The sequence below is a fragment of the Xenopus laevis genome, chromosome 1L (genome assembly GCF_017654675.1).
Source record: "Xenopus laevis strain J_2021 chromosome 1L, Xenopus_laevis_v10.1, whole genome shotgun sequence".
NCBI lineage: Eukaryota > Metazoa > Chordata > Amphibia > Anura > Pipidae > Xenopus > Xenopus laevis.
The window spans coordinates 112,633,249-112,648,051 of record NC_054371.1 but is presented as its reverse complement, the minus strand read 5'-3'; the positions used below and the strand labels follow the sequence as shown (position 1 = coordinate 112,648,051).

The following is a 14,803-nucleotide window of genomic DNA, read 5'->3' as shown; positions in this document are numbered from 1 at the left end:
GGAGTTCTGAACCAACAAGCCGACTTCCTCAGCCGTCACAGTTTGGATCAGGGGGAGTGGAGTTTGAACAAACAGGTGTTCAGTCTAATAGCAAGAAGGTGGGGGATGCCATTGGTGGATCTTATGGCTACCCCGAACAATTGCAAGATAACGAGGTTTTTTTCCAGGGTTCCCCATGTTCAGGCATTAGCAGTGGATGCCTTGGCTCAAAACTGGAACGGTCTTTGGGCTTACATTTTCCAACCACTTCCCATGATATTCAAGGTCTTGAAGAAGATTCTCTGCTCCAGGATGGAAGCAATAGCTGTTCTTCCTGAGTGGCCCCGGAGGCCTTGGTATCCACTTCTGAGGAGGTTGGCAGTGGATCATCCATTCAGGCTTCCAGTAAGGAGGGATCTTTTGCAGCAGGGTCCATTCTTCCACCCAGATCCGGGACAGTTAAGACTGGTAGCATGGAGACTCAGTTCTGCAGGTTGAGAGATCAAGGATGTTCAGAGGCAGTCATTACGACCTTGTCAAAATCTAGAAAGGTTACCACAACCAGAAGATATGATAAGATCTGGGACTGTTTTTGTACTTGGTCGTCAGCCAGAGGAAACAATCCTCAGCGACCAGATGTGATGCATATCTTGCAGTCCTGCAGTCCTGCAGTCAGGATTGGAGAGAGGCTTGAGTGCCAGTACTTTGAGGGTGCATGTATCTGCACTGTCAGCAATATTGAGCAGAGGTTTTTCGGCAGAGCCATTAGTGATACAATTTCTTAAAACAGTGCTGAGAATTAGGCCTCCAGTCAGGAGACTGGCAGCGCCGTGGAATTTGCCACTTGTACTGGAAGTCCTTTCGGAACCACCTTTCTGGCCTGCAGAAGAGATCTCTTTATGGAATTTGACCTTAAAAACTATACTTTTAGTTGCAATTGCTTCAGGGAGGAGGATGTCAGAGATTCAGGCTTTATCAGCACAAGCTCCTCATACAACTTTTAATGAGCAAGGAGTCACACTCAGACCAGTTCTTGAATTTTTGCCAACGGTTGTCTCGAGTTTTCACATTAATGAACCTATACATTTACCAGCAGAAGTGACGGAGGTGTCTGAAGCTCTAAATATAAAGAGATGTTTGGAAAAGTATCTGGAAATGACAGAGTCTATTCGGAAGTCAGATAGGCTCTTTATAATTCCGGCAGGAGCAGAAAGGGGGAGACAGCTTCCACGGTAACACTGAGGAGGTGGATTGTGACAATGATCAAGAAGGCTTACTTATTAAAAGGAGAAAATATACCTGAAAGAGTGCGGCCTCATTCAACGAGAGGTGTGGCGGTGTCTTGGGCGGCAGGTGTTTCAGCAGACGACATCTGTAGAGCAGCCACATGGGCCAATCCTAATACTTTCGTTAAACATTATCGAGTTGATGTTAGAGCCAGGAAAAAGGCTTCTTTTGGTTTAAAAATCATTGAGAGTGCAACCAAGAAATAATTAAATTCTTAGCATTCGTACCCTCCCTTATTGAGTGCTTTGGTATTTCCCGATTGTTAATGCTGACCAGGGATGGCCAGGGAAAGGATAAATCTCTATCATACTTACCGTGATTTTCCTTTCCTGGCCATCCACCTGGTCAGCATGCCCACCCTTACTCACTGGCTTTTTACATAGACATGGTGGGTAGGGGAGGAGGGGAATTTAAACAGTGCTAGGGGATGTGTCTACACGGAGATGGGGGGCGGGGCTACCCGATTGTTAATGCTGACCAGGTGGATGGCCAGGAAAGGAAAATCACGGTAAGTATGATAGAGATTTATCCTTTTTACTTCCGTGTTTTGTGACAAAAAGTCACGTGATTTCCCTCCCCACCCCCAATTTACAAATGCAAATTAGGATTCGGTTCGGCCGGCAGAAGGATTCGGCCGAATTCGGAACCGAATCCTGGATTCGGTGCATCCCTACAATTAATATATATCATTGCAGTTGCACCAGAGACAAGCCATCAGAACAGGAGGGCAGGGCAAACCTCTGTGAAAAAAAAACATCCTTTCATTCGCTGTAATTCCCCCACCCCCCTCCACTGCTGCTTGTGCCAATCGCCCCACCAAATTCCACCCCGATCCTTCAAGTTGCACCCTAGGCATCTGTGTACCCTGGCTACTATTCTTGGCTTGTAGTTTAATAACAGTAGTCAGTATCACCAATCACTATCAATATAATAGTACTCACATGCTTAACCAGTTCCTTTACTGTCCTCTAAGGGCTCTTACACACGGGCGTTCCGACCTGCGCTCCCCTGCGTTCCGTTTTTTGGCATTCAGCCGCAGGGTAGCGCAGGAATAGACGCAAGTCATTATTTGAAATGGGGCTGTACTCACTCAGGCGCGTGTAGGCGCCGAACGCAGGAAAAATGCAGCATGTTGCGTCTAAACCTCAGGTCGGAATGCGCATGTGTAAGAGCCCTAAAACACTTCCGGGGAATCACCTCTATTCAGGAGCATTTCTGCAACGAGGCAAGAATCCAGACAATTAAAGGTGCAGCAAAAACCACCACAAAGGACACACTACCAGCACTCCCACACAGCACAGGTAGATTTAAAATTAAATGTATTTTGTTACTCTCCTAATACAATGGAGTGTAACCCCTCTCCACTTTCTTAAAGGTGAAGAGGGGGGTGAGCCACCTCAGGTAGCAGAACAACCCTTATTCCTACCTCTATAACTTGGGTTCCATGCTTTATGGCTGTGCCACAGGTGAATTAATCCCAGTTCTCCAGCTGTTGCACTACAATGCCCAGCAACAGCAAAAGGGTGCAGTCATTTCTGTTACTTTGATTCTTCATAGAGATTATGCAGTGTATGACCCATGCAAAGCACACAACTCTATCTTAAGTAGAGATTTAACATAAGTAAGCAATTGGTTAAGCTGAAAAATGTGTTGTTTTCCTGCATCTGAATCACTTATGATAAAGTTTCCGGTGTAAATGTTTGGCTGACAGGGGTGGATCTAGAAATAAGAAGCATATCCAGCTCTTGCAGAACACTCTTTCAGCTTATGAAGTGGCTTTTCCCTCAACAAAAGTTACTGTTTCTATAGAAAAGCAGGTGTTCTGCAAACCGGAGCATAAGTTAACAATAGGGTTGCTATTTAGGGCTACGGTTGTCAAGCTTTTCTCAGCATACTTATATAACAAGCATAAACATACTACAAAATTCATGCAATTGAACGCCAGTTTCAAAGTTAATACAGATTAATATTCATAATATTTATCAAATATTCAGTATTTCTAAACAACAATTGAATGTGATGTGTGAAAATGGAGAAAATAAATCTGCTTTAAAGAAAATGATGCAGAATTTGGAAACCATTGTTATTTTAATTAAAAAGAAGAGCATGGTAGTGCTCTTTTTGTTTGTGACCAAGTTAAATAAAATTGGCCCTTTCTTAGAGACAAGAAGAGAACTTACTTTATCCATGATACGCTTTAGGGGATAAAACAGGCAATAAAGAGACAGTTGTAATATAGTTAATCAGTGTGGTCTAGGGCATCAGGTGGGCAATTAACATAAAAGGAACAGCAATTAAGGATATAAAATACAGCAAATAATATCCCAAAATAAATTATATGACCACTGGGTAGCTCCAAGGCAAAAAGGGCCTATCAAATCATTAAAGTTAGTACTCATTTGTCAGCTTTCTAATTTATTTAAGTTCCTTGCAATTTACACAATTGCACATATTAATATATTATGCATTCCCAATGTAATGGCTGATATACAAACTGATTGCCCGAGGAAAGAATTTGTAATGTTTTAATGTGTTCATGAAAGAGGCAATTTAAACTCATTTCTAACATAACTGGTAGCAGTTTGCTTAAATTGTATAAAAAAACAATTTAGAAAGCTGTTCAGCAGTCAACATGAATTTAAACTGGGCCTATTATTATTAACATCGTCTTGTTATTATAGAGGAGTAGAGAACTGGGAACAAAGGAACATTTGGTTTATTTGAGCGATAAGATTATTATTATTATTTGACATAGCAGATTTTGCTGTATTTTGTATTACTAAATCACATACCTGTATTTGAATTAATAGTGTTTAGCTGATCTTTGCGTCACTTTCTTGTAGACTGCATGCTGTAGTAGACTGATCAAAATTAGACTTGCAAGTTGACTTTATTAGAGGTATATCTCATCTGACAAGCTTAGCCAAGGGCCATCACCAAAAATTTTGGGACCCCCATACTATTTAGTCGAGCCCTCCCCCAGGAAATCCTTAGAATTAGCCTAAAACTGTTCTGGTCCATCTGGACAATGAAACCTACTAAGTAGAATGGGGCCTAAATGAAAGAAAAAAACACCCAATTAGCTACAATATTCCCCTGACTAGGACCCATTTATTCTGATTCATGAAGAGGATGGGGCTTGTGGGAGACTGGGCAGGGATGGGGGTGAAAGCACAGTGATAAAATAATGTAATCCTAAACAACTTTTCAAATTACAATGATTACAATACATTGCAAGCCAGCCAACTGCCATGAGTATTGACTGCAAGCACTATCGAGCTGTGGTACCTGAGGCCCAACAGAGAACCCCAACAAACCCCTGGCCACCATTGACAAGTGCTGGAACTAAGGGAGTTATTTACTAAACCTCAATATTTTCTGGTCAAGGTTTTTTGGACAAAATCTAGAGTTTTTAGAGGAAAAAAGCTAATTTTTCCACCATCTCAAACCTGTCGAAGTCATGTATAAGTCAATGAGATATGTCCCTTTTATTGCTGAAAATGACTATGGTAATACTAAAAAGCAGTGAAATCCAGGACTGCTCCTTTGTGCTAGTCTGAACATAACTAGTCCATGACCCAATACATATACATCATTGGTCCCAGTGGGAAGCAGCCTACTGAAGTTCCCAGTGTTTTCTAACACCATAGGAGAGGAATAAAGATAACCAGTATATGTTTATACATAATTAAGTGGAATGCCTTCTATATGTAGCCTATCCAGATAAAAATGTCTTCCCCACTGGCCACTACAGTTTCCTGTATATTTCCTCTAATTTGTAGTTTTTGTTTAAAACTGAGAACACACATTTAAAACGGCATTTAGAAAAGTGAGAGGGTCAGAATAAGTACAAAATTATGTATTTTCATACAAAATCATTATGCACACCGACTCAAAAGGGAACATCAACCACTGTTTATCCTTGTAAGAAGCAGCAGCAATCTAAAAGTTTGTGATCCACAGCTCAAAGCATTGTAACTAAGAGGTTTAACGTCGTCGTAGCTAATAACTTTGGACCTGTTTGAAACTCCTACGCTGAAATTTATTTCAAATTTGAACTAATTGTAAGGGGAATAAAGTACACCCTACTGCAAAGGTAGAAGGTATATATTAGAAGTGCCAGAGGACTTCCATTACACAAGGTCCCAGAACAAGTTATCATTAAAAACATATTCCCAGTGCTGTACAATAGAACAGTGTTTACATGAAACATACACATTACGTACATATACTGAGAGATACAGTAAAACTGCCCTGCTCATTACAGTGTGTTTTTATGCAGGGCATGGAGGTATGGTAATTTTGATCATTATGATTGAATTCGAATAATTACCTATCAACATTTTGCTGAAGAAAGGCCTATGTACAACATAACTATTTTTCAGAAGCATGGGTGTCTCTAGAGCTTGTCCTCCTTCATGCACATAGCACTGCTGGTATGACAAAAATGCTATGATAAATGGCAAAGAATAATTACATGCTTTCTTATGGAAACGTTCAAAAACTGTGGCCATAACTATTCAGCCACCTGCAACTTTCCTGCATAAAAGCGCACATACTGTTTGTTGACATATATTTATGCACACATTTGTGTTCAAAAATAGAATTTTCCTCAAGTCACATTTGGAAACATGTAGACACAAATTGCAGGCTGTGTAATTACCATATTCATCTTATTTTCATGTCATAATGATAGGGCATCTAGACCTTAAGGGTAATGTTAAGGTGCCTCTCAAAAAAGTGTCCAGTGGCACATGTGCCTTTTAGATTTATCTGGCTGATATTGAAAGTATGTGATGCCATTATGACAATAATTGTCAGGCATTTTTGCTTGAAGCCCGCATGGGGTTAAATGTTTTGGTGAAGGCCCAGCTTGCTTATTATTGTGATTTGTGAAAAACATGACTGTATCAACCATTTAATCATAATCCCAATAATACATAGATTAGCAAATAAGTGCCATTTGGCCTTCATAGAAGCTTCAAGAGCAAACCTCATCCAACCATTATCCGCTCACTGCTTGGCACCTCCCCACTCAATTTGTCACCACTCCCTGTCTGCTCTCTGTCCCCCCCCCACACACACACACACACAACGCACCTATTCACCTGATTTAACGTACCAGCATTGGAGGCAGCAGAGATAAGAGTCTAGGATCCTAGCGCCCCCCCAAGAACATGCCTCTTCTGCCTACCCCTAGCTTAGACCCCAATTACAGGGTGTGCCAATGACAATTTTGTAATTTAAAGAGCATGCACACATTAGTGGCACATAGTGGCCTGATTTGGTGTCAATATGCCATTCTACCCATGGTTAAACCAAAAGACTGATCACTGATACACATCACCAAGCTTTTAGGCGTGAAAGTGTGAATTGCTGTTTAATTATTACAGTGGTGCAAGAGCCTACGTGCCAGCCCGTCTTTTTTTGAATGCAGGCTGCATGCAAATGAATGGGCAAAGTGTGGCCATAATATACCCTAATATCTTAAAACCAACATAACAAGATCGACTTTCATTCCCTATGTTAATTCTGCTGTGCATATAAAGACAAGTTATAAGGTGAACGTTGTCCATGCAAACAGTTTAACAACCCCCAATGTTACTGGACACAGAACAAAATGAACAGAACAATAATTATGTAATTAAAGACGTGGTTCACGAAAACATAACTTTATGAAAAGTAAACACAATTTCAAGCAACTTTGCAATATACATCAATTAAAAAATATTCAGACTTTTCATGATTTTTAATGGATTATGACAGTTCCCTAAGCCTAGCTCTCTGCTCTCCTGCTGATCTCTCTGACTACTTTGCTGAGCTGGCTGACTACTGTTACTTTGTATCAACAGCCAGCTGTCCTCAGCCTGCATCCTCCAAACTCCACAATTCATTGCACATGTGATTTCAGTGTTTAGTCCCTCCTTCCCTGCCAGGATTTCAAATGATGCAGAAAGAGAAGAACTGCTAAACAGCTGCATTTCAGCATATAAAATGGCATTTATTCATACTTTTTGAACCGGTAACTGTGATGGGTAAATTAGGGGTTTCTTTGTTATGTGGGCCTCTTTATCAAATTTTGGTTTGGAAGCCCCTTTAACTTAACTTTTAAAATGTCATAGAATGGCCAATTCTTAGCAAATTTTCAATTGGTCTTCATTATTTATTTTTTATAGTTGTTTTTTAATTATTTCAATTCTTCTTCTGAGTCTTTCCAACTTTCAAATGAGGGTCACTGACCCCATCTAAAAACAAAATACTCTGTACAGCTAGAAATATAGTTATTGCTACTTTTAATTGTTCATCTTTTTATTCAGGCCCTCAGCTATTCATATTCCAGTCTCTTATTCATATCAATGCATGGTTGCTAGAGTAATCTCCCCCATAGCAACCAGATTGCTGAATTTGCAAGATGGAGAGCTGCTGAATAAAAAGCTAAATATGTCAAAAACCACAAATAATAAAAAATTAAAAACAATTGCACATTGATTCAGAATATCACTCTCTATATCATACCAAAAGTTATCTCAAAGTGAACAATCCCTTTAACACAAAAGATCTTCTTTGCCAATTTACCTTAGAATCCGGACACACCTTGAAGACCTGACACATTTAAATAAATATATATATATATGTAAATCATATAAGTCAACAACTCTCTAACACAGTCCCAAAGAATTTGAACTATGAAAATCAACTCATGCAAAAGTATATTACACACCTTTTTCTTTCATGGGATTTCTGGTTAAATAAAGGTTTAAAGCATTTTTCACATTGCTCAGCGGGTAGGTTAGTTATGATGTCAAACAGAAATAGACAGTTTACAATACAAGGTGTTCCCCATATCAATGTATCCTTTACCTTCACACAGATTTAGTTGCAAGACATGGCACTTGAAAATATAGAATAAGTTCTAAAGCTGGGTTTGCACAGCAATGGCCAAATGGGCAGTTCATGAGCTAATTTGACGCGTATGCAGTAACAGCCCAATATGAGAACTGATTTGTTTGTTTGACAGGATCAGACAATTATTCCTTTAAAGGGATGGTTCACCTTTCCGTTAACTTTTAGTATGTTATAGAATGGCTAATTCTAAGTAACTTTTCAATTGTCCTTTATTTATTTTTTTATAGTTTTTTAAGTATTTGCCTCCTTCTTCTGACTCTTTCTAGCTTTCAAATGGGGGTCACTGACCCCATCTAAAAACAAATGCTACAAATATATTGTTAATGCTACATTTTATTACTCTTCATTTTATTTAGACCTCTCCTGTTCCTATTCCAGTCACTTATTTAAATCAGTGCATGGTTGCTAGGGTAATTTGGATCCTAGCAACCAGATGGCTGAAATTGCAAACAAGAGCTTCTGAATAAAAAGCTAAATAACTCAAAAACACAAATATTAAAAAATGAAAAGCAATTGCAAATTGTCTTAGAATTTCACTCTCTACATCATACCAAGAATTAATTTAAATGTGTCATTTAAAATATTCAAACAAAAACTCGAAAATAGAATTAAAATACCATAGAATAATGGGAAGCATATCATCAAGTTGGTGTTCCAAGTTTTTCTATGATTTTTACGCCAGTTGTAATTTTTCTACCCCTTTATAAATAGATGAAAAAATGTTTTTTTGATGGCACATTACCTGATCACAATTAACCCATTAGAAAATGTTTTATATATACACTCCCAAATGCAGGAAAATTAAAAAAAATCTTTGTGACCAAAACATGATTGTGTTTAATCACATTTTTCCCCTAGTTTTTCAATAGAAATGCCTTTAACTCTGGCCCTTTACAAATGACTGCAGCATTTAATGCAAAAAGTCTCAGCTCCTGGTTTCACTACATTTTAGTGGGAAATATAGGATAATAATGTTTCATTAACTGGTTTCCTAGGGCATAGGTTTAATGCATATATATTACTGATTTTCTGCTTCAGCTGCATAACTTGAATAGGCCAGGCCACCCTGCAAAAATTTTTTTGGTTGGTCTAGCTCGCACTCCATTCATGCACACACCGTCCTCACCAGCCCCCCCACTCGCTTGTTTGAGACGGGAAAGTGTCCCCCCTGGCAATTCAACCTCCCTCCATGTGATCATAGGCTCTGCTGTATGCTAGTTACACCACTGTTCTGCTAGTGCTTCCATAAATATTTTGCTGAATTTCAAAGATGTGTCAGATACAGATTTATTATTTTAAGCTGGATACATTATTTATTTACTGACCTGCAAATATCTGAAGGGAAACTAGTCATAGAGATTTGCATTACAGGCATGGGGTCTGGAACACTTGGCATTTTTCAGATAAAACATCATGATTATTAAGAATAAGCATTCAGACATCGAAAAAAACAATAGGATTTTTGCCTTTGACATATGTTTTTGCAGCTTAATTGTTACTAAGGCGGAAAAGCAAAATCAGCTAGATAGATACAGATAAAGACAGACAGAGATAGATAGATAGATAGATAGATAGATATACAGTAGATGCAATTAATATTTATTATTTGTACTTTTTAAATAATTTTCTCACCCCCTGAAACCAGACAGCATTGACTGTGTGGTTTAAATGTTATTGTTATTCCTGGTTTCTATTGCTTATCTTTCTGCTGAAAGTCAGAAAGCAAGAGATAAAAAAATTCAAAAATACAAAAAAATATAAAGAATATTTGAATTTATCTTGCAATATCGCTGTCTATACAATGCTAAAAAAAATGCATTTTAAGGTGGTTACACTTTAAGCAGAAAAATACAATTTATTCAAAAGAAGCCAGTGAAATGTAGGCTTGGCAGGAGAAGGCAGAGAGCGTTTTTTATAACCTGTTTCTTTGTCAGATACTATTAAGAGGATACAGAGACAACAAACTGTTTGCTCTGCTTTATTATTTATGCATGCCAGGTTTTAATATCATGTTATTAACGCATTCCAGGTTTTTATTTGAAAGCCTATGATAAGCAAATGGAGTCAGGAGAGCTGGTACAAAAACCAAAGGCTGACCTGAGGAGAGAGAACACAGCTGCTGTATAAAGAAACAGATGAAGTGTGAAGTCTTTCCTCAATGTGATCTATTTCATATTAATGTCATCAACCCCCTCCGGCAATATAATAAATGAGCCATCAGCCACAGAGCTGGTCATTACCCCTTCCCAACTTGATTATACTCCCTGTACCCCACACTGCTTGCATTGGAATAGCCATCTGCCTTCTTAACCCTTTCACTGCAACTCTTTTGTTCAGGCTGGTAACCATGGTATTTCTTATTCACGGACATAAATAATAGAATTTTGCAAATATTTTAAGGGTCACTGCATTTCTGCCAACTTCAAGGGGGAAGTTTATAAATAATCTCTTGGTTTGTGTTCTACGAGAAGAGCCTTTGTGGGTTCTTGGTGTTTTATTTAAATCTGACATTTTGGGGCACATTTACTTAGCTCGAGTGAATAGAATAAAAAATACTTCGAATTTCAAAGTAATTTTTTGACTACTTCGACCATCGAATTGGCTACTTCGACCTTCAACTACGACTTCGAATCGAATGTTTTGAACTAAAAATCGTTCGACTATTTGACCATTCGATAGTCAAAGTACTGTCTCTTTTAAAAAAAACACCTACTTCGCCACCTAAAACCTACCCAACATCAATGTTAGCCTATGGGGAAGGTCCCCATAGGCTTTCAAACTTTTTTTGATCGAAGGAAAATCATTCGATCGATGGATTAAAATCCTTCGAATTGTTCGATTCGAAGGAATTAATCGTTCGATTGAACGAAGGATTTTTATGTCCAGACTTTTTCTGTGGATGTAGACATTCAATCTGCTTCCTCATTATGTCTTGTGTTAATATAATTCTACAGTGAGAAAGAATATGTCACTCCATCGTTCTTGGAAATAGGTCACTATACCAGTACTTGGGAATATGAAACTCTACAGTGGTGAGCAATATATGACTCTCAGAACGAAGGGATATCTGACTTTATGATGTCAAGTGCAAATTAATTTGTATATTTATTTATACATTGTATTGCTTACATTTTTAATCTAGTTGATTACTTGTTATCCTGGCTGGCACTCCTTTTCTCCAAAAAACTCACCAGCCTGGGGGAATGGTCACTGGGGACAGACATTTCCATTCTTTCTTCCAGTTGTCCCCTGCGGGCTGGTGTATATATATATATATACATTCACTATTCTATTGCTTGCTCTCACTCTCAATGACTGTTTGCTGTACCCTTTTCCAGAGGCTATATCCACCACCCGAATGCTCGGGACCTGGGGTTTTTTAGATAACGGATCTTTCTGTAATTTGGATCTTCATACCGTTAGTCTACCAGAAAATCATGTAAACATTAAAAAAACCCAATAGGCTGGGTTTTCTTCCAATAAGGATTATATCTTAGCTTTTATCAAGTACATGGTACAGTTTTATAATTACAGAGAAAAAGGAAATCATTTTTTAAAATTCTGATTATTTGGATAAAATGGAGTCTATGGGAGACAGCCTTTCCATAATTCAGCGCTTTCTTGATAATGGGTTTCCAGATAACGGATCCCATACCTGTACCATACCAGGGACCATTTTTTGCTTCACTCAACTCTAAAATGTTTTTGTTTTTTTTTTGCATCAAAAAGCTATTTTGCTTTGTCAGTTTTCCTGAATTTGGCATTAATAACTTAAGCAAACTGGAGTGACGTTCTAGAATTCAATGGTGAATGCCATATTCATGAAATGGATAGGATTTATTAATTTCGACATTCTTTTAACTCCAGTTTAACTATAATAATTCTTCTTACTACAGGACGCTAACCTGGCACTTGCTGTAAGTAGCTCAGCTGAGGATGATGGAAGTTTATGACATGGAAACAAGTCCTTAGGCTGCTCCATTCTTGTTTTGCTGTAAAAGTGAAACCAGTTTTCTAGCAGCAACAAGGTGAGAGGGAGTGGCAGGTTTCAGGAAGATTATACCCCGTGCAGTTCCCATGCACGCCCTTCCTCATAAGGTACATTTTGTAACCTTCTTGACCAGTCATGCTCCTCTATACTCTGTCTCGACGGGAACCAGGAAACAAATGGTTTTTTAATCAATGTGCTTGTAAATTTTATTCAGAACATAAAAAAATAATTCCTTCTCGGTTTCCTTTTTCAAAGCAATTGTATTGCAGAACAAGGCGCCACTTAGTATTATTTGCTCAATTGGACCAGGGGAGTACAGGGCCAGATTTGAGATGAGACCACCCATCCGAGCGGCCTCTGGGCAACCTCAGGGCAAATCCGACTCTAGGAGTATATTTAGGCCCACTGCTGCCATGGTACTATAACTCAGTCCCCTCCGAGTATGAGAAAATGGTGTTATTATACTCCACATGCACTGATCGCAGAAGAGCCAGGTACCTTACACTTCCAGTCCACAAGTATTGATTTTATCTTTTAATAAACTGTACCACATACTGCATGGCACTTTGTAATTTACTATAATGTGCAAAAACTGAGCTGCCCCACAATAATTTAGTATGCAGATCTATATAATTAAAGAATGTATGTGTAAAGCTGGGCACACCAACCAGATTTGCCAGAATAACTGACTAGGCAGCTCACTGAACTATATAGAGTCTCACAGACAAGCAGTTTAATTAATATTTTACCTGTGTAAATTGTCAGCACATACTTTTTACCTGCTTATAATGCAAAGATACTATAAAGAGCATGGATGTGATCCTCTGGTAACCTAACTGCTGTACTGGCAGACAAACCCTTTCAAGATGGTTGAAAGGGTTAACATGCTGTATGATTACTCAACAGCTGAGCAAACACTTGTACACCCAGAGAAGGAGATTGTCTATCAGCAGATGAGACTTCCTGAGCAAACATCAATAACTTGTACAGTAAGGACACTGAGTAACTCATTCCCTACTGCCAGGATTAACCCCTCACACTGCAAACATTTAAAAAAGTAAAATAACAAATGCAACAAGCTACTTTCAGACAACTGCTAATAGATAACTCAGGAAAGATACTTTAGGCTAGTTCCTGAATGGGACAAAATCAGACTGCTGAAATCCGCAGACATTGCAGCCCCTCACTGCAAACCTTATCCTCTTCTTCTTTCACGTCCGTGACCCTTGTGTCGGCTTTGGTGCGAACAATCTCTGCGGACTTCAGTGAAGAAACGCGAGATGGTGCATTTTGCACAGCCCGAAGTTCATGCAAGGTGATAGTGTCTCTCACACAAAAACTTAAAACAGAGCTGCAAAGCATGGAAACAAAAGGTATTATAAAGAGAATATAAGATCCTACAGAATGGGTCAATTTTATGGTAATTGTTCAAAAGAAAGATGGGAGACTTCATACCTGTTTAGATCCTAAACACTTGAATAAGTGCAATAAATGAATTGTTCAGTGTAAAAATAAACTGGATAAATAAGGCTGTGCAAAATAAAACATGTTTTTAATATAGTTATGCAAAAATGTAATGTATAAAGGCTGGAGTGACTGGATGTGTAACAGAACAGAACACTACTTCCTGCTTTTCAGCTCTCTTGATTTCCACTAACTGGTTACCCTGGTGACTAAGCAGTAACCAATCAGTGACTTGAGGGGGGCCACATGCTTTGAATCTGAGCCGAATGCTGAAGATCAATTGCAAACTCACTGAACAGTTATGTCCCGTGTGGTCCCGCCTTCAAGTCGCTGACTAACTCAGAGTTAGAGAGCTGAAAAGCAGGAAGTAGTGTTCTAGCTATTATATTAGACATCCAGTCACTCCAAATTTTTCCTAACTATATTAGAAACAGTTTTTTATTTTACACAGCCTATCTATTTATCCAGTTTTTATTTTTACACTGAACTGTTCCTTTAAAAGAGAGCATTTTCCCTTGCCCGTTAGAACAAAAATGCTGGCTGGAGCTAAAATTTTCTCCACATTGGATGCATCTAAAGGATTTTGGCAGATACCCTTGGATGAAAATAGCCAGAAGTTATGTATGTTCAATCCACCTTTTGGCCGTTACTGTTTTCAGAGGTTGCCTTTTGGGCTTAGTTCAGCACCAGAAGTGTTTCATCAGCTATTCACCAACTGATGGATGGTATACCTGGAAATGCTGTGTATATGGATGATATCCTTAAGTGGGCTAAAGTCAGACATACAGGAGCATGATGCTAGACTTGATGTTAGTTCTTGAAAGAGCTAGTCAGAACAATTTAAGGCTTACTAAACAGAATGCAATTTTTGCCAATCCTCAGGGCTGTCCAACTGACGGCCCGTGGGCCCACCCTTGTGTGGCCCCCCACATGAAAGTCTGGTTGCTGTGTCTGCTTACCATGTGTAAACTTTAAAAGGTTTCTACAGAGATTAATTGGCCCTTGCATTATTTCAATCTCAAATTCAGACTGTAATCCCCTGTATTGTTCACACAGGTAACACCTCTATTGTTAACACCAGTGTCGGACTGGCCCACCAGGATACCAGGAAAACTCCAGGTGGGCCCAGGTGTCAGTGGCTTCTTGCTTCTAACCATTTGGCCTTTTTCATGATCA

General features: G+C 38.9%; 1 protein-coding gene across 1 annotated transcript in view; it reads left to right on the top strand.

Moving 5' to 3' along the window:
- The window catches only part of pex11g.L (peroxisomal biogenesis factor 11 gamma L homeolog), a 38,006-nt gene extending 27,303 nt beyond the window's left edge, over positions 1–10,703 (top strand). Inside the window, exon 5 of the mRNA XM_018255461.2 lies at positions 10,202–10,703. Within this exon, the coding sequence (XP_018110950.1) occupies positions 10,202–10,223 (22 nt within the window). The 3' untranslated portion in view covers positions 10,224–10,703. The remainder of the gene's footprint in view (positions 1–10,201) is intronic.
- The last annotated feature ends 4,100 nt before the right edge of the window (positions 10,704–14,803 follow it).